The following is a 21,091-nucleotide window of genomic DNA, read 5'->3' as shown; positions in this document are numbered from 1 at the left end:
TGTTACCTCTGGTCCTCAGCTTGCAGTATGACCATCAGAGTAGAGTTTGGCTAACTGCAAATCAGCTTCGTTCACCCACTTTCACAATGTGGGATCATGTGGAATCAGGTGATTTTGCAGCCAACAAAAGCTACTGTAAACGTGCTACAATATAATTTCCAACTCTGTGCCCTACCTAAAACATTAAGAGGCCAGCCGTTTCTCTGGTGGCTCATAAAGTTTGTAATGTTCTTTTTAATGACAATGAAAAAGTAGCCCGTGTGAGGGGGGGATCGACCCTAATCGCAAGGTCTTGTTTTGACAGGGCAGAGCCCCCCTGCTTTGCTGTATGGTGCCTGTGGGGACAAGGACTCCACAGAGAGGAGCACTGCACAGTGATCACAGGCACCTTCACACCAGAACTCACATTTACATTTCACATTTACATCTCAATGAAGCTCACATACACTGCAGATGGGTGAACCCATGATTGATAATCAGCATTTGGATTGGCTGGGAAGTGAACCTGTGACCTTGTGATTGCTAATGTGAGGATCAACCCACTACACCACGTGAGGTCAAGACCGTAGGAACACAAAGCACAGTAGGGCACTGTAACATATACATGTACTTAAAAGAACATTTTTGGGATTTTTGCCTGGTAAGAAAGTGATAAGTGACATTAAGTGAGTAGAAGAGAGAGATGGAGCGGGATTGGGAAATTACCCTTGGTTGGATTTAAATTCAGGTCCCATGCACACATGGACCTGAGCATGGTGTGGACACATGGACCTGAGCATGGTGTGGACACTGCAGCCAACTGCACCACTGGGCCCCTCTACCTGGAGATATCAACATGTGACTTGAATTGTGTGTACAACATCACTTAATACTCAGATTAAACAAGATATGATCCCCATCCAAACATAGAGCAAATGGCTCTGTGAAGTGTAACGTGTGAACAGGTAGATGGGGTTTTCTCAGTCTCCAGCACTTTCTCTGTTGTTCTGATGCTGATGATGGAGAGGCATGCAACAGCATCCACTGGGTTCACACAGTCTGGGAAACTGATGCTGATGGATGTGGATGACACCCAGGCTGTCTTTGGTTTCTGATAAAGTTTGTAATGTTCCTTTTAATGACAATGAAAAAGTAGCCCGTGTGAGGGGGGGATCGACCCTAATCGCAATGTCTTGTTTTGACAGGGCAGAGCCCCCCTGCTTTGCTGTATGGTGCCTGTGGGGACAAGGACTCCACAGAGAGGAGCACTGCACAGTGATCACAGGCACCTTCACACCAGAACTCACATTTACATCTCAATGAAGCTCACATACACTGCAGATGGGTGAACCCTGATGATTTAGGTTGGCTGGGAAGCGAACCTGTGACCTTGTGATTGTTAATGCGAGGATCAACCCACTACACCACATGAAGTCAAGACTGTGGGAACACAGAGCACATCAGGGCACTGTAACATACATTTACCTGGATAAATGCGTATTCTGGGCTTTTCCCTTTGTTCAGATAGGACAGTAAATGAGTGACAGGAAGTGAGAAAGAGATGGGGTGGGATCAGGAAATAGCCGCTGGTTTGATTCAAACCCAGGTGTCCATGGGCACTTGGACCTGAGCATGGTGTGGACACTGCAGCCACTTGTGCCTCGGTGGCTGTCTATCTGGAGATATTGACTTCTGACTTGAATTGTGCCTACAATCTCTCTTAATACTCAAACTGAACAAGAACTGAACCCCATCCAAACATACAGTAAATGGCTGTGAGAAGTGCAGTATGTATGAACAGGTAGACAGCGTTCTCATCTTAAAAGTTATAGCACCTGTTCCAATCTGATGTGATTATCTGATGAAATTGTACTCATTTTACAACTCCAAATCCCTCACATCCTTTGTTTAATGCATTTGGATAAACACATTGTTCAATATCTTTGTGACAAAAACAGGGGGAAGGTAAGTGGTTCACTGTGATGATGTGCTGTTAAGTTGTTAAGTGCTGTTGTATGAGTCAGTCTCTAGCACTTTCTCTGTTGTTCTCATGCTGATGATGGAGAGGTATGCAACAACATCCACTGGGTTCACACATTCTGGGAAACTGCTGATGGGAGCTGTGATGATGGGTGTGGATGACATCCAGGCTGTCTGTGCATTGCACTGTGAAATGTGGATTCTGTTAATTGGTTACAGTCGTTAATCAAATTAGAGAAGTACAGACATCTGGGATGAGTAAGAAGCCACTTTCAGCCATCCTGGTCCAGAATGAGCATTCAGTGTATCCAATGCTAAGAAGCACTGCATTATTAGGAAAGAGACTTATTGATGTATAAAGATTTCACTGGGTTATGTATAGATTGCAGATAGTCTACAAACAGATGCGTGTTCTCTATAATTATTAATCTCCTGAAAAATATGTCTCTTGTAATGTAATGTTGTCAGTCTCACACTTCAGTTCTTGTATTGTAGAAATAAATATGTGGTAGGGGTTTTCTCATGAGAGGTTCTTACTGTAAGTCCCCCGATATTTCTCATGGGGCTGACAGACATCACTACCAAGAGCTTCTCTCTCTCACTCACACACACACACACACACACACACACACACACACACACACACACACACACACACAAAAAAAAAACAAAGAACAAACAAGAAATACTCTCATCTACACACATACAGGTACACACATGCACTTGTAAACATGCATCTTTCAAGTGTGAATAGTTTGATTCACAAGAGTGATTACTGTGTAGTACTGAAGGAGTCCTCTTTAGCCCTCTCTCTCTCTCCTTTTCTCTCTCCTTCTCCCTATATCTCTCTCTCCCTCTCTCTCTTTCAGCCTCAAGGTAGCAGCTTTGTTTTGCCCGCTGCGCAGTGGCTGTCTTAGCGCTGCTGCTTGTGTGAGTCCATTATTAGTAGATCCATTGAGTCTGATGAGCCTGTTCACACAGCATCAGCACTTTCCTCTGGAGGAACAACAGCGTGCGAGGCGAGCGCAGCTCGATGATCGCCAGCCCAGCACGAGATTTACACAATGAGCCACGTTAGTTATGAGCCCATCAATGGCAGACTAGGGGGTGGCGTGGAGTGTTTGTGTGTGTCTCTATGTGTGTGTGTGTGCGTGTGTGTGTGTGTGTGTGATGGGGGAGGGGGAGCTTATGTTTGAAGTACTGTATTTAGAGCATAGATTCAGCATGGTGTTCCACGGGGGAAGATCACACACTACAGCCCCGAGGAAAATCAACAGAGTTCCTGCCAAGACAACACTGTTCGACAAACACTCAACGGGAAAGGTAAATCCTGGAAAGAGGATAGAAAAAAAACAGTGAAGAAAAAAGCAAATAGGCAAGCTGTAACCCCCACCAAGGTTAAGGCGGATTTCTCTCTGAAAGATGCTCAATTCACCAAGAGCCCGGTGACAGCATACAATAGTAGCTCTTGTGAACAACACAGGCTCAGCTGTAACTGAGTCAACCTGTAAACAGAAATCTCTCTAATGGCATGGCATTGGCCCACTTGTGATGATATGTGAGATGAGCCCTTCTAGGGCTACTGGTTGCATGTGGGGCTAAGTGTAAGGACATGGAGCTTACCCATGAGTAGGTGCAGGTAAGCCTGCCGAAATAAGGGGAGAGCTGTGCTAAAAGCAGCTGCAGCGTCAGCACCAAGTGCCCACAGGGAGCCATGTTGGAATCTGACCCGCCGTCATTTCCCACTCACCTCCTGTCGCTCTTTAGCGTCCTATCTGAATAAAGACAAAAAGGCTAAAAATATCCCTTAAAACAAAGTCTGAAAATAAATAAGTGTGATCCAGCATGTGTCTAAACATAGCATCTTGGGCACAGGGTTTGGTGCTGTGGTGGAGTGCAGCCGAAGGGGCATGTGGGTAAAAGGTGTTTGATTAAACTGGACCCTGGGTGCCACCTGCTCCGACGGGGTTGACCTGTGGCATCTGGCCGACACTTTACCGACCCTGTTTGCCAAGTGTGTGTGCCATGTGAGCGCCAGTCCTTGTGTGCTGGAGTGCTCGGCAGTACTGGCCGTCCTGAATGTGGGCTGGTGGTGGTGAGTCACGTCACCTGTGGCTGCTGCAGCCTCACCTGCCCTGCTGGGCCTCTATCTCCTCTGAAGGTCACGCTCACAACAGCTCCTGTCACAACACTGGAGCTCACAACAATGCTGAATATCTTATGTGTGTGTGTGTGTGTGTATATGTGTGTGTGTGTGTGTGTGTGTGTGTGTGTGTGTGTGTGTGTGTGTCTGTGTGTGTGTGTGTGTGTGTGTGTGTATGTGTGTGTGTGTGTGTGTGTGTATATATATATATATATATATATATATATATATATATATATATATATATATATATATATATATATATATATGTGTGTGTGTGTGTGTGTGTGTGTCTGTTTGTGTGTCTGCCTGTGTGTGTGTGTGTGTGTGTGCATACTTTTTTTTTTAAAGTCATAGATCACATTAAATGCCATATACTGATATACTGGTGGAGATAAAAACCAACTAAACTGTTAACAAATATTCCATGTCTGAATGTGTGTGTGTGTGTGTGTGTGTGTTGCGGTGTTCCTCCAGTGCTGAGTCACCTGTGAGATGACTGCTGAAAGGGCTGCGTGGGGCCTCCTGCTGCCACAGACCTGTGCCTGTCTCTCTGTCTTTCTGGAGCTGAAGACGACGTGGGCCAGAGTGCAGAGTCCTGGCTACAGGCCAGCACTCACCATGCTGCTGGAGACCAGCAATTTGCACATCAGGCTCATTCTCCAGACACGCCTCACCCTCCACCCTCTGCACTTATCACTCCTCCTGTACACGCACGCACGCACGCACGCACGCACGCACGCACGCACGCACGCACGCACGCACGCACGCGCGCCTCTGGGCCCCCTCTCTCTCTGTGTCTCACTTTGCTGCATTTCTGCTGCAGTGCACATGAGATCTTTGCCCTCCCCGAGCGCGTGCTCTGCCCTCAGCACCTGTGCATGGCTGCTCCTGAATCAGATCCATCAGGAGGATGAGCTTCTCACAGCAGCTGCTCATCTAATACTTTAAGTACTCAGGAATGACCGATTGTTTAGGACACTTTGGCTGCTGTGGATGTGAAATTCAAGGCCAGCAGAATCATTGTGGCTGATAATGTGATGTGAATGCTGTTGATTACCTGCATAAATCAGTCTTATAATTGAACCGCATCCTGAAGATGTGGATGGTTTTGGGCTGTCAGTGAATGTCTTGATACAGAGGATATTGTGTGTAAACTTTTGACTCTTCTGAGTGTGGTAAAGTATTAATAAATGACTATGATTATGTTGTGGCAGGGTGAGGTGGCCCCTTTCTTTCCTCTGTCCTTGTCTCTTGATGTCCTCTTGATATCCTGGTGTCTTGATCTTCATATTCGCTCATAATCATCCTTCTTTCCACGTTCTTCCTCTCGTCCTCTCCTCCTATCCTCCTCTTCTATCTTGGTTTGGTCCTGCATATCTGCATCTAGGTTATTTAATGGCCAGTTCATTTATTTCTATTTTGTTTTTTAGTTAGGCGCATTGTATATTGCTAATCTTCAGTGTACATTGATATAAAGAGCAGGTTAATACCATTCAGCCCTGCTCAACCTTCATAAAATGCCTATTGTATTATTCCACTGCATATCCAACTAACAAATTACAATGCCTGACAATATTATCACATTATGCAGTCAGATAAACTAGGCTACCCATCGCCGTCATGTTAATATCCACCGCATCAGCTGTAGAAAATTGTATGTGTGCTATGCAGAACCTGTGGCTGTTTTCATCTTTATCGAATCTCATTTCCAGACAGACTGCTGAGCGCGTTAGCTGCATCTCTGGGGACTCTTTGAGGAGGCTTCCTTAGGCACAGATTAGAGACTTTTACACAGTGTCCCCACTGACACTTCTTTAGCATGCTAATTATACAGGAGCGAGCACACCGCGTCCGCTGGACCCACACACACCATTGGCTGCTTGATGATGCTTTTGCAAGATATTAGTCCTCTGAAGGACCTCTGAAAAATAAAACTCATTTGTCAAGACACAGGTGTTGAAAATGTTTATCTAAAGTGAGGATCAGTATGTGGATGTATTTATGCAAGAGTGTGTTTTAGTATATGTTCTACTTTTATGTGTGCTGTCAGATGACTGGGAATCTAAATATTCACACGCACAAATGTGAGTGTTTGTGTGTAGAACTGATTATGTACAAATACGTCACTGTTTGTACAAATGAGTGTGGATCTGTACAGATAAATGTGTATTATGTAGATGATATACAATTATTCTATGTATGTTAGTAAATAGACCTCTCAGTATGTGAGTTGAAGCTTAATTTATGCATTGAGTGTGTTTATTTTAGATTCCATGTGTTAGAATGGGTGTTGTATGATAATTAACATGCGTGATTTTCTATGTTTTCAGGAGTGGATCTATATGGATCTTAGTAGACTCATTTTTGCTTGTAGTACAGTGCTGGCTTCTAATAAAACACAATTTTAAGCAAATGAAACCACAATTAGAAACAATCATTGACATTTTGTTCATGAAACTGTCAAGTTACATGACGATCTGTGGTGACTGGAGTTGATGAATCAGCTTCAGAGCTGCACCCACCATACACATCCTTTATTAAAAATAGCATGCAGAGAGGGCTCTGTAATCTGCCTCCATGCACTTATTATGGGAGTAGAGAGGACATTGATCACTGGAGGTGTCTCAGAGCAGAGTCAATAACTGGGATGCTTTCAGCAGTAATGCGTCTGGCAAAATGTCCAAAGCAGCTCTAACCAGTGAGGTCCTGGAAAAACAAAACAAGAAAGGAGTTGCAGACAAACATGACTAAAATAAAATAAATCCTGAAGTGAAGAAAGCAAACATAACATATGCAATACACAATAATCAAACATCAGCAATGTTTAAGCTTCTTGGAATAGTGTAAGGTTGTCAACTTCACATTATCATGATTATGCATTATGAAAATAATAGGTTTATTTATAGAGTATGTGATACAGTACTTCATCAGAGGTCCTCTGAGCTGGCAGTCAGTGGTGGAGTAACATGAGTTGAGCGAGTAGATGAGTGAGAGCTTCCGGCTCCGCAGTCATCACGCTGACCTCCAGTGACCCCCACTGGCTCTGGCCTCGTCCTCAGACGCTCCCGTGCAGTAGCAGCAGGTGATGTCACTTAACGGTCAGCACAGCCACACTCTGTGACAACTGACAGCACACTACGCAGCAGTAGGAGGCAGGTATTGGAAAGCGATGCTGCGAGGAGTGCTACAAATCCCATGAGGCACAGACACCTACAGTACTGAGAGCGGAGAAGTACTGGGAGAATGACAAGCTCAAAATACACACCCAGTCCACAGGTCTCTTTTGCTCCCGCTTCATGTGCACGCTTAAAAGCTAATGCTCTGGCTCGGGCGCTGTTGGCATCTGCTGTGGGGCCAGGTGGGATACAGAAGAAAGCACAAAGAGAGACAGAGTAGACGTACAGTATTTTGCATGATGTTTCATCATTTTCCACTGTGTGCAAGTTCTCAGAGTAGAGAATCTGGCTGGGTGGATGAAAAGTCTGAAAGAGTATTTTTGACATAATAATCCTGAGTGCAACTTCATGGATCTGCTCACTTGCTTGTGCAAGTGGGTGAAGTGGGGTGAATGGTAACTACAACAGCAACCAGCACCACTCTGAAATGTGTACTATGTTGTCTGGCAGAGTTTCAGCAGTGAATTGTCTAATCAAACACTAATTATATTGTACTGTGTATGTATGCATGTACCTATGTGGAAGTTGATATTTTAGGTCATATGTAATTAGTATTTAACAAAACTACTGCATAATGTTGCAGTTAAACAGCCTAATCAGAATTCCTTTCCAACATCCTTGATGGTATCAAAGCATTGTCCTTCTTCACACACAATTCATCACCACTCTGCTTTTACAATCCTGGGCGGAATGTGTTGTTAGCTCGCCGTGCTGCCTCATTCCACAGACAGGCCCGAGACTTTCCCAGTTTCGCTGCTGATCTGGGGCCAGCTGCTATTGTTTGCAACACAAAGCGGGGGGTCACAGTGAGGTCACGGACTGATCCAGGGCCAGCTGCGGTTTAGAGAGAAGCAAAGAGCCCTATTCTGTTCTGTGAGCCGTGTGATTGGTGCAGAGCTGAGCAGGACAGAGCCCAGATTCCCCTGCAGCAACAGACAGCAGCAGACAGAGGAGAGGAGAGGAGAAAAGAGAGGAGAGAGAAGAGAGAGGAGAGGAGGAGAGGAGCGGAGAGGAGAGGCCACGTGAGGCTCAGGCGCGGAGGCCCGCGGCCCTACCACACAATACACCCCCCGGCATGGTGAGAAGAGACCGTCCCAAATCCCATTCCCCCACCGCATTCAGCCCCCACCTCCTGCCGCAGCCACACGCCACACTCACACACACCAACAAAGGAAGCCCACAATCTCGCCTGGTGCATCCAGCAGACACGCAAGGTGTGCGATGCGTGCTACCCCACCACTGGCTTTTTTCCGTGCAATTGTGCTTTTGTCTGTTGCACCTGAATCAATAAAGTGTTTTGGCACTTCGGGCTGTCATGGACTTTTTGGCACTGAGATTCACAGGGGAAAATAACAAAAGAATTTGGGTCAACGTAGTGTGTTTTCAGCATCTGACAGAACGTTTACAATTAACTTCTATTACATTAAGCCTGGGTGCCATTATATTTAACCAGGAGCAAAAGTGGTTCTGTGTAATTTGCATTAACACTATTATGACATAGTAGTGGACATTGTTGCAGCTCTGTCTTCAGGGAGGTGGCATGCCACTGCATTAAAAGCTCTTGTTAAGCATCAGCACTTCACTAGAGCAGGGAATGACACACAAAGCCATGAGAGAAGGAGAGAAAGAGAGAGAGAGAGAAATAGGGAGAGAGAGAGAGAGGGAGGGAGAAAGAGCCAGCGAGTAGTCATTAGGGCCAGTGGTTTTCGCCCCACAGATCGGCTCTGCCTCACTGACTCACTCACATCAAAGGCACTGGAGTGGGAGTGGGGAATGAAGGGCCTATCTCCTCCTCCCATTCTGAATATGCATGATGTTTTAATTCCCCAACAAACACTGCGAGAGGTCAGAACAAATGCACGAATGTGAGTGTACACACACACACACACACACACACACACACACACACACACACACAGCGCAGAATATTGGTCTGCGCGCCACAGCCATGTGTCTGATATGACCCGAGTGCTGGGTTGCCGGGCACCGTGCACGCCTCATTCAGCAACAGGCTCTTGATGTAACAGACACCATGGAACAGTCAATCAATTAGGACCAGATATGATCTCCATTTTAAAAAGAAAAACCTCTGTCTGTCTACCCCCCTTTTCATCGTCTGTGCGAGCCGGTCGTTGAGACGACATAGCAACAGGAGTCCCATATTCCTCTTAGAGGAAGTGTGCAAGCAGCGGCTGCTATTAAAAATGCACTGGCTGTGCTGTGCTGTTGCTGCTGCTGTTGCTGTTGCTGCAGCACAAGCTGTTTCAGCTACATGTCACCCAAACTGGGTCACCCCCCCACCTCCCTCTCTCAAAGTGCTCCTCTGCTTCAAATGATTTGCCTAGCTACTGCTGAGCACATGCTAGAGTAAACTAACCATTCTTTCTCTCTCTATGTCTCTCTCTTTATCTCTCTCTCTCTCACTCTCTGCCTGTCTGTCTCTAGCTTACTCTGCTAGCATTTGCATAATAGATAAAACTATTCCACTCATCAGAAATGACTGGCTGGCAGCCTTGTGACAGTTGAGTTCTGTGCTGTTATTCTCAGTCTGACTAATTTTCTTGTGGATCTCATTACCTGCTTTTGGATATAATTCAGTCCAACTGTTCTACTGTGTGATGGCAGTGCATTAAGCAGGAACACTGGCCACACTGAGTGGGGGTTGTTCTAATGATGGCTGACCGATGCTTGGGATCTGTGAAGGCGCTGGCTGGTTAGTCAGCCCCCAGCACACAGTGGCACAGTGCTTTGTGCTTCCCGCTCAGTCATGCGATGATGAATCCCTCATATCTCAAGGCAACGCTTTCTTCCATATCCACTCCTATTACGGAAATGCACTGTGAGCTCCACCATTTGCACAGTTCAAAACACAAAAGCACGCACGAGACCCCTGCTGCAAAACAGGTTTGTTGTGGCAACCGGTGGGTGAGTCAGGATGCGAGGTGTGCCACGCTGTGCCACGCTGTGCCACGCTGTGCCATGCTCTCCCACAGATGTGGGCTGAGAGGTGAGCAGGTTCTGGTTACAAGACAACATGACAGACCCAGTGTGCTAAATGAGCACCGCTGAGACAGTGTGATCTCTAGGCCAGGGGCACTTCGTCAGGACGATCTGTCAAACGCCTCCATGGATCCATATGGCCTTATCAGGGAAGCTATGGATTTATTTCCATATTCAGCGGATTATTTCATATACACTATAAATCTTTCCCATGGTTATTTAGAGCCGTGTTTTGAAAAGGGGGAAATGATCACTCAGGATAAACACATTATATCTTGGTCATTTACACACTAACACCTCCAAAGTGGCTTGGTTTGTATAAATTATATTCATCCAAATGATATCTACAGAGCAAGCAGTGCCAGTTTCACACCCTTCCATTTGAACACATCTGAAGTCTTGCTTAATCTTATGATAGTGTTTAGATATTTTGCCCTGGGTGAGCATTAGAGCCAAGTCTAGTCATTCACTATGTATTGGGTTTGTTGCATAGCTGGTAGTTTACAGTATAGGACACAGGCAGCATGAAGGCCACAGGAGCAGTGGTTGTCCAGTGCCTTTTGCGTTGCGTGCGTGCTGCCCAGGATGTCCAGGGTTGGCTGGCTGCTGCTGGGGGCACCTACTTTTTATTTTGAATAAATTTACACAAGAAGATGCCTCAAGGCACTTGTGCTGCATCAACTAGCCTATAGCTGTTCAGAGGCAGCAGTGATGATGTGATTACGCTCTCTTCAACACATCCTTCACAACTTACAAGTATGGATATGTAAACATTCCTTTAGAAACATTTTTGTTGGAAAAATGAAGTAATTATTTGATGATTTCACATTCAGCTTTAGGTAGTTCATAAATGCAAACTGCAAATACACGAGCAAACCCTTCAGGAAAGCATTGATACCCTTGTCACAGAGGACAAGCCAAAGTCTCCTTTCTGAAAAATAAAGGACAGGATTCCGAACTCTGTCAGTAACATGATTATGCAGGCTTGTCCTCACAATCCAATCAGGGCTGCCAGATATTCTGAGCTTTGGGTGACATCTTGAAAAGTCATGTGGAACTAAAAAGAGTCAAACAAAAGCCAGTTGTGTAATATTTTTCTCAAGGAGAAATTTCATTTCAGGTTAACTTCCTACTTCATTATCGCCTCAGGGATGTGGTCAGGTGTGGATCTGCTGTGTATGCAGCACTTCCTTTGAGTCCTGCACAGTCCAGGAATTGAACTCATTTAACAACACTACACTGACCTTTACTGAACATAAACCATGTATTATCCAGCTCAGTATCAGAGCCCTGTTGTTTTAGGATAACATATAAAGACAATTGGGCTTAACTGGCTATATACATCACTACATACATCACTACACAGATATACTCCTCGACAAACACTTGCTATTAAACATAATCATATACAAATTGACAGCAAATTGCACATTAATTGTATTTTCTATATTTTAATCGACCCACGTGCATCAGCTCACTGAACAAACTGTTAGCTGAACACTGATGACCCCTAATGTACAGGTGAACACACATTAACACTACCAAAAAGCTGCCACACCATCACCACACCCACACCTCACACCTCACACAGCCCCTGCCCACCCTGGTCCTGTGTGTAGGCCTACACACTACTCAGCACACCACCCTGGCACTCACTCCCAATACAGACTCAAACCAAAATAAAGTAGATTTCATAATCCAGAATACCAATCCCCAAAGTACATGCATGAAAGTTTCAAACATATCATTAAGACCATATCTGACTGGCATGCTGTCAGTGCAAATGTAGGCATTGCAGTCTGTCAGATACTTATAGCAAAAGGAAAAGTTTCAAAAGTAACAGTTAATATTGTCACAGACACATTATTAATTTTTGATTGATCATTTTCTGTCTAGAAAAGTGCATCTCATAGAATAAGGCCCAAGCGTTGTCTACAGTGTACATGCAGGCCAAACAGCCCAGTGGGAGTGCTTTAGGATGGGCTGACAGCAGATAGTTTCTCCTCTCTGCTGTGAGGCTGAAGAGACACACTGTCTGGGCCGCAATCAGTGGAGTCTGCATGGGGCTCAGTGCAGCCTGGGGCCAGACCTCATCTTAAACGGCTGTGACGGGGATGTAAAAGCAAACAGATCAACTCAATGCTGGCTCTTCTACAGCTGTCTGCTGTTAAGTAATGGGTTATGCTGATCGTGTCCTGCTAGCACAATTACCCAGCGCTCTGGAGACCAGGGTGTGGGCCGACACGAGCCGAGGATAATGATTCTGGGCAAATTGATGACACTGGTGGCCTCTTTTGCACCAGCCAAATTAACCCTGAGCTTTGTAGTTAGCGTGAGTTTAGGGCTAGCACGGTTAGGATGTGGAAACGGTTTGTTGTTCAACGTAAACTCACAAAAGGGGAAAAAGTCAAGCATGAATTAAATTGATGCTTTTGCAGTACACAAGCAGTGCAATATTACACAGCAAAATCTTGCAATCCTCTGGAAACAGATTAGAATTTTAGATCTAAATTGAAATATTTCACTGGGTTTCAATGTTCAAGTTATTATCTGGAATAATAGACACCACTAATATGACACCATTCAATTAAATGGCACTGTTATTTCTATGTGATAAAATCACAACACTGTATGCCACCCAGGCATAGTGACGCTGACATGACCTGGCAAGTTTGATGACTGGTCTGTGGCTATAAAGCATCTACAACACATTTGTAAAGCATACACAGAAGATTGAGTAGCAACAATCAGTATCACAGCAAAACACATACGCATGCACGCACATGCACACCTATATAACACGTAATAGTCTGCTAGTTTTAGCAGAGCATAGCTTCATGGGATGTGCAAAACGCATATAGTAATGAACATTGATAATCATGTGCAGAGATAGATCATTTGAATATGAGCAAGGTTATGCAGTTCAGATTGCCACTGATTGTGCATTGTTTTCCCATAGTAAATCCTACAGGTAAAGGAGGTGCGTGATGGTGTGTGTTTGTCTATGACGGGTAAATTTGAAATCTGTAGAACTACTTTAAGAGCTATGGAGATGAACCTTAGAACAGACAATTGGACTGTTGTGTGGGTCTAGTGATGGTGGTCAGCTTAGGTCAAAGTCATCAAAGATCACTTCTCTGTGGCCAAACATTGACTCCTGACTTTCACCTCTGATGCACAACTGTTGCACTTATCTCATTATGATTGCAGTGATAGCAAAAGAAGCAGCAGGTTGTTCACATCACATCCAGCTAACACAACACAGATGCAACCCTCCTGAATTGTAACCCTGGTCAAAGAATGCTAAAACAACAAAGAATTCCCAAATACACTCCACATGAAAATGGTTGTGTGGCCATGTCTTGCAGTGTCCAGTTTCTGTACTTTTTGTTTTGTGCTTGGCACAAAAGGCATTACTGGATTAACCCGGGGATGGCAAGTATTTAATGCATATTTGGGCATCCCAGTCTGTTCGTCTCTGAAGATTTCTCACATCGATTTTCATTCATTAAGATTAATTGGCTGTTTTAATTGCCTAATTTCACGGAGCAATGGCAATAATCAGAAACAAATAAAGGACAGACGGGATTTTGTTTACTTAGTCTTTATTATGAAGTGCGACAAAATGCCTGATGTTGTGTGCTTACATCATTCGAATACTGCCTCAAATGTTCATTTTCATTCAACATTTTATTCAGAAATATAGCGAAATAAGGTCGTTTGTTCGGTAACAGCTGTAAAAAGGTTCCAAATAAGTTATTTACAACGGCCTCTTGCAATTTAATGAGGGTATGCTTCAGCTGAGTTACAAAAACAGAGGTCAAGCTAATACACGTAATCTCTACCTGAATCTATAGGTATTGTGCTACTTTTCAAAGTTAAAGACTCTAAAAGGAAGTGCTTGAAAGGCAAATCTGTCGAACGTCCGCTGGGCTAAAACAAGTAGCCTAACTTGTGCATTGAGGGTTTTAACACTGTGCTGTGACATGGCAGAGAGTAGCCTACCCTGGCTACCCGGCTAGCAAACGCTTGGCCTCGGTAGACGTTCTGCAGATTTGGGAAAGAATTCTGAATAGCCAGGAGCTGAATCTCAGCACTTCAAGCCTACGTCCTACAACTACGTTTTAAATAAGAGGCAGGCAGTGCATAACAGGATAGCAAAGGAAGATCAGTTCATTTCTGTTTGAGACTCTAACACTACGTTGGCATTTTCCCTGATGTCTTTTTTGTATGATTATTATGAGTAGGCTATTTGATTCAAACATACCTGATTTAGAAAACTGCTATAGGTAATACTTTATTACTTTCAAAATACCATGCATTAAGGATTATTGCTTTATATACCCTCTCCATACCCAAGAAATATTGCCCACTGATACTATCTAAATTTTGGCAAAATCATAAGCTTCAAGGTATTGGCATAGAATTCATTATTTTTTTGCATGCAATTTTTTCAAAACCAAAAAGAGACTCATTAAGAAAATATTTTTCTCAAGGATTAAATGCTTTGGCATGTTATTAATGTTGGCAAGGACACAAACTAAAGTGCAAAAAATGGCTACCAAGAACAAATGAGTGTAGGTCGGCATAAATAAATATTAAAAATAAATAAATAAATAAATAAATAAATAAATAAATACAGTTACCTCAATGGCGAATACATGGTCACTTGAAGAAGTAGGCTACATACTATCCAATAATGAAAAAAAATGTTACAGAGACGATTGAGAAATCACTAAAAATCCTCATTGGGGTTTGATGGGTTGAAATTGTGATTCAAGCGCAAGGAGTTTATGAAGACGTCAGCGGCGTTCATGTCTTTAAGTGCATGCGAATTTTATTCCAAGATTCAATTTGCGGAAAATAGAGAAAATTGTGCTATTACTGTGTTCCTTTGTGGTTGATGGGCAGGATGATTAGGGAGAAGCCCCCAAAGTCATTGTGGGACAAAAGTCTAATGTCAGCTCTTGGGAGGTCATGCTTCAAGTGAGCTCAGTGGTGAGAATGCGCCCTTAAAGCAGGCCGACTCGTAGTGCTTGTTCAGGTATGACTTCAGGGCGAAAGTCTTGTTGCATCGTTTGCATTTGAAATGCTTGAACGCTGAATGAGTCTGCATGTGCGCGCGGAGGTTGGAGCGGTCTGCGAACGCTTTTCCGCAGTGTGCACATCCAAAGGGCTTCTCGCCCGTGTGGGACCTCATGTGGCCCTGCAGGAGCCAAGGCCTGCTGAACGCTTTGCCACAGATGTCACACTTGTGCTTTAGGTCGTGGGTAAGCAGGTGCATGGCCATGGCGGGCATGGACACATACACCTTATTACAGGTTGGACATTTCTTGGCCAACTTGCTATCAAGACTTCTGTGAGTCTGTTTGTGCCGGCTCAGGTTGGAAGACGTCGCGTAAGTTTTCCCACACTCGTTGCATGTATGTCGCTGGATGGTACGAGGGCTGCTGATAACTTTCCGCCGTGATCTCCCGTCCGTGATGAAGAAGGCATCTACTGTGTATCCCTCGCTCACTGCGTTGTCTCCGTTAATGTATCCGGAGCTGATTTCTGACTGCGGGCTGTCGGCCTGGTCAGAGTCAGGTGCGCCATAATCACTGTGGATTCCATCATAGATGGGCTCCGGAGACGGCACTTTGATGGCACCATCGCTTTCTCCATCATAAACAGACGGGCTGATGTATTCGCTAATGTACCCTACGGAAGAGAGAACAAGAGGGTTAGCCCATTCAATTATTCATATTTGAAGTGAGACTCGTCTGAGAACAAAAACATGCAACAAGCTCTGTGGCACTTGACTGGCTGTGGCACAGTATGTACAACTAAGTAGGTTTAGTCTATAGCAATCCATAGGATACATTTAATGCTTCCAAAGTTACAGTTTTACATATTATTTGAATAATAATGTATAATTCAAAACACGAACAAGGACCAGAAGAACTACAGCGATTCTGAAGTTATTACAGAAAAATGTTGTTTCTACATCGTTACATGGCCGGTATAATCATTCTCTCAGAAAAAAACGTTATCAAGACACGTTTTCTTGTTGCTGTGGCTCAGCACTAGAAGTCAGTCGACGCACGGACAAACACATCTCACCTTCTCTAATGTGTAGGCTATACAATGTGCAGAGAGAGAAAAAAGCAAAATCCTCCTAGTTGTATCATGTAAAGTTGCCAGTGATAGGAAAGTTGTATATTACCAAGATGCTTTCTTCCTTGTGTGCATCTGTTGCATGCTTTCTGTGATTTATTCTTTTGTAAATGACATTTGGAGAAGACACCAGTATGAATTAAACAACACAACAACTGTTTGCATGCACTGCGTGAAAATACGAGTGATGACTCCGTGTCAGGACAACTCGTTATGATACACCAGGAACATGTGCAAGCGTGGCAGAAAGGTGCGTTCCAACAGTTTACGAGGCACAGTCATTTACCTTTTTCGTGAATCCGAAGGCTTAGATCAGTTCTGGACCTGCCGTAAGAGCTCTCGAGGTCCGTGGATGAAAAATCATCAAGCTTCACCTTTTTCACCAGGAAAGACCTTGGCATCTTTAGAGAGCTGCACAGAAACAAACGTCCAACACGGAGTCCTGTCTTCATTCAACGTGGGGTCCACAGGAGTCTCAAGGCAGAAGAGGCTGAAAAGGCGGAGTGGAGGGCGAAATTCGGACACCTGCGCGGTGCAAAAAACAAACCGCTCGCTATCGGTGTGGTTCTGCAACAACGCGTTTCGCACGGGGGAAGAAATGCAACTTCAGCACTGGATAGCTCCCGCTCAGCGGAGCGTTTTTAGTTCAGAGAGGAGAACAGCTTCCTGCAGCGAGAGTTCCTTCCTCCTTGACTCCAGCGCGCAACAGAATGCACATGAAGTCGTTGTGGCAGCAAAAATGAAATCCCCTCCACCACCAAAAGGCGGACACTTTTAAGCATGAACGCGTTCCACAATCTAGTCTCCCTCCTCCTTCCCCCTTCCCGTCAAACGCAGGATAACCCGTTGTCTCCCCCCTCAGATTCCTACTGCCTCTTGCCTCAAGGTCTCGTGTGTCTGGAGAGGCTGTTGATCAGTAGTTGGGATTTATATGCGTCGCGATCAGGTGGTAGATGGAAATGGAAGTGCTTAATTTAATCCTTGAGAAATCTCCGGGGAACAACATTGGGCTAGAATGATTTATTGATGCTGTTACTCGTCTCCCGTCTCATTTTCCTGTGTCGGGAGTAAGCCGCCATGTTCTTCAGAGATAAGAATGGAATTTATTGCTACACAGTCATTCAGTGGCATCTGTAACAGTTTCTCGTTTCAGGCAATTTACACTCATTTCTTTTATGATAGAGCTCATCTCCCATCACCTCTCACGTCGACTTTTTGTTTGAGGTGACAGATATATGTGCAGCAGCTTGTTTTTGACTCAAACGTTTGAATTTTATAATCTTTGCGTTCTCCTATGAGGGTAGCCTAGATACTTGTACTTTCTGTAACCTATGTCTATTGATGTGATTGAAATGAGATTCATTTTACGATCAATATCCTCAAAAGTTTTCCACTTTCCTACAAACAACAAAACAGTAACCGTTCTGGTTACGGTCTTAAAACGTATGAACAACACAGTTTATGTTTGATGTTATTTTTTAATTTGTTACACAATATGTGTTAAAATAACACAACTTGCGTTGAAAACACATTTTTTAAACAGATAGGGAGAACAGATAGGGACAACACGTTCATTTTAAGAGTGTAAGTTTGGACATGCCAAAGTTTCCACAATATTTTTCTGCATGATTAGCTTCTGTGGTCCAGTAGTATTCCTCATCTGAAGTCATATGTCTTGCAAGTTAACTATGCTGGTGTCTGTATTAGCCTATTGAGTTGAATTTACGACCCCACCAGTAGCACCCAGTCCTCAGTGTCTCATGACTCTAAATAGGCTGAAATAATCAACTTTGAGCTATCCACAGTAACATCTAGAACTTTTTGTTTGTTTTGGTGTTTTTTGGTCTTTTTTCTATTAGTCCCATCAAGACGACTTTGAATGATTTGCAAACCCTCATGCCATTTCTTATTTTGTTCCAAAATCGTATAACCTACACAAATGTTAACCTTGGTGGAGATTCAAAAATAAATAGATGTTGATCCTCAGAACATAAGCCAAGTTCCCTGTGTTTGTTTATGACTCTCTTCTGCATAATTATCTTTGGGACCCTTAACAGCGCAGCCAGCAAGAGCACCATCTGTCTTTTTGTGACTAATGGTTGTCAAGTCCTCCACTTTATGGTACTGTACATGTGGAAAAGTGTTGGGTGTTTTACTGTTTCCTAATTCCTTCTAAAATGAAGAATCACACAGTGCCTCTTGGCATTTTAGGAACACAGATTTTGATTTGTGAAGAGAGTGTGATGCTATAGAAAGACTGTTTTATAGTAGTGCAGCCTGTTATCTTTCACTTCTGGTACATCCGAAAAAGAATGAATAAAACAGACACAAACATGGCTATACTGTAAACCCACACATGTAGATGTAGACCAGTACAATTGCAAGTGCTTTGCAATACATTTATTTTCAGTGATAAAGGACTATGCTTTGACCCAGTGAGATCATCAGTATCTTTCTAATGGGTCCACCCTGGTTTGATATCAAGTGACATTGTATTCATTGGGTGGAAACATTCAAGTACAGTCCTGGCAATCCAATAGCCTATATTTTCTTCTTTCGGAACAAGTTTCAAAACAGGCTGACAAATTGTTGAATTTAGCAAACTTCACCATGTCTACGTATTTGTCAAGAAAAGTGAAATATTTACTGAGGTTAGGGCTGGGCGATATGGACCAAAAGTCATATCTTGATATATTTAGGTTGAATATCGATATACGATATATATCCTGATATTTTATCCGCAAAGTTAGAGCTGTAAAATGAAATGTTCAGTCAAATATGAGTAGTTTTATTGAAAACTCACTACTCAAATAACAACTAGATGTACCGCAGAGCGGTACAAAATATGACCGCTGCCCATTCCAGCACATTTTTTCCACAAAAATAAATTACGCTGAAAGGCCTATATGATTCTAACTGTCTCACTAAATTGCATTATCCACACTCAATTCTCACTGGTATCTGCTAGACAACAAGTACCAAAACATGATTAGTTCATAGATTTCACATGTAAAATTCATTTTATACAACCCCACCCCCATCTTGCCTGTTCATAATTCTGAGAAATTCTTGAATTGTGTGCATGTGTGCGTGGTGTACATGTTTATGTTTATGTGTGTGGGTGTGTGTGTGTGTGTGTGTGTGTGTGTGTGTGCGTGCTTGTGTGTTTGCCTGCGTATGTGTGTTTGTGCATGTGCATGCATGCGTACATATGTCTACTGTGTGAGTATGTGTCATACGTATGATTACTGTGAATGTATGTGTGTGCGTGTGTATCTGTTTATGCACATGTGTGCACATGGAATGGGTTAACATGACCCCTGGAGGCAAACATACGGAAAAAATTGGTCATCCTAGGCCCTACGAAGATATTCACAGAAAACTGTGTCTGCCCTACCCTCCTTTCGGGGGGTCCAGTACAGCGGGGGGGCTACAGATCAAAACAAAATACACTTTCAATTTCGTGCAGTTTTGACCATGTCAGCCAGAGATATTGTGATGAAAACACCTAATTTTTTGCTTTTTAATTTTTAACTAGGTGGCGCTATACATGAAATAAGTGGTAATGGGATGGGTTGACATGCCCCCTTAAGACCAACATACAAAAAAAAGGTGGACCTCCTAGGCCCTACGGTTCTCGAGATATTCACAGAAAACTGTCTCCGGCCACCTACAGGCCAGTTGGTGTATAGTAACATAAATTAATTTATTGTGTGGCCCCCCATGAACGGAATTCCACGAAACTTGGCGTGCATTCAGAGGGTGTCATAATGATCCTACACTTCCAATTTCGTGCAGTTTTGACTATGTTAGGTCACAGATACCTGCGATTACAACACCTCATTTTTACTTTTTTGTGTTTAACTAGGTGGCGCTATACATGAAATGAGTGGTTATGGAATGGGTTGACATGGCCCCTTGAGATCAACATACAAAAAAAAAATGGTCCTCCTAAACCTTACGGTTCTCGAGATATTCACAGAAAACTGTGTCTGCCCTACCCTCCTTTCGGGGGGTGCAGTCCAGCGGGGGGGCTACAGATCAAAACGAAAAAAAACGATGGTTCCATGCTATCCATGTGGGGTTACATGCCCACCAAGTTTCGTCTACCCCGGTCTTTCAGTGTCCCGGGAATCCTTGACGGAAATTTGAACATGCGAAAAAGAAAAAAAAAGAAAAAAATCTGACTAAACCTATATGACCGCCGCTTCGCTGCGCGGGGGTCATAATAAAATGTAAACATAAAACTGGAGTGCCTTTTTTTAAATCAAAGCTCCGTAAGGTGCACATTTAAATAAAAAAAATATCTTAAATAAAAAAAGCCTATAAAATAAAATAGGCCAATCTTTCTGAAATAAATATATTTATATGAGAAAAATAGTGTGCAGTTTCACAGCAGTGCAGAGAGCTCCGGTTAGCAGCTTGCGTGGAGCAAGGATCACGAAAGTTCAACCAGCACACATCACCTTACTCAAATGGATTCCCTGCCTCTTATAGCACCTATGTACCAGTATACATAATTAAACGTGTCCCAAATACTAAGGCACTGTTGACTTCACTGGCTGAACTGAATATGAAAGCTGCCTTTGATTTGATTGATGCAATGCAATGAGCAGGACCAGAGCAAGAACAATGTCAAGCTTTCCCAAACATT

General features: G+C 43.6%; 1 protein-coding gene across 1 annotated transcript; it reads right to left on the bottom strand.

Moving 5' to 3' along the window:
* Positions 1-13,897: 13,897 nt before the first annotated feature.
* LOC121720797 (transcriptional repressor scratch 1-like) lies at positions 13,898-17,439 on the bottom strand. The gene is made up of 2 exons (XM_042107237.1): positions 16,724-17,439; positions 13,898-15,981 (listed from the first exon to the last, which is right to left on the bottom strand). The coding sequence occupies exons 1-2, from the start codon at positions 16,887-16,889 to the stop codon at positions 15,257-15,259; spliced, it is 891 nt and encodes a 296-aa protein (XP_041963171.1). The 5' UTR covers positions 16,890-17,439; the 3' UTR covers positions 13,898-15,256.
* Positions 17,440-21,091: the final 3,652 nt, after the last annotated feature.

This window comes from Alosa sapidissima, chromosome 10 (assembly GCF_018492685.1).
Source record: "Alosa sapidissima isolate fAloSap1 chromosome 10, fAloSap1.pri, whole genome shotgun sequence".
Classification (NCBI taxonomy): Eukaryota; Metazoa; Chordata; class Actinopteri; order Clupeiformes; family Clupeidae; genus Alosa; species Alosa sapidissima.
The sequence above is the reverse complement of the archived record's forward strand: the minus strand, read 5'-3'. Positions and strand labels throughout refer to the sequence as shown.

Coding starts and splice junctions, on each gene's coding strand:
- LOC121720797 (XM_042107237.1), bottom strand. CDS start 16,889: ATGAAGACAGGACTCCGTGTTGGACGTTTGTTTCTGTGCAGCTCTCTA. Junction 15,982..16,723: donor CCTTCGGATTCACGAAAAAG/GTAAATGACTGT, acceptor TCTCTTCCGTAG/GGTACATTAGCGAATACATC.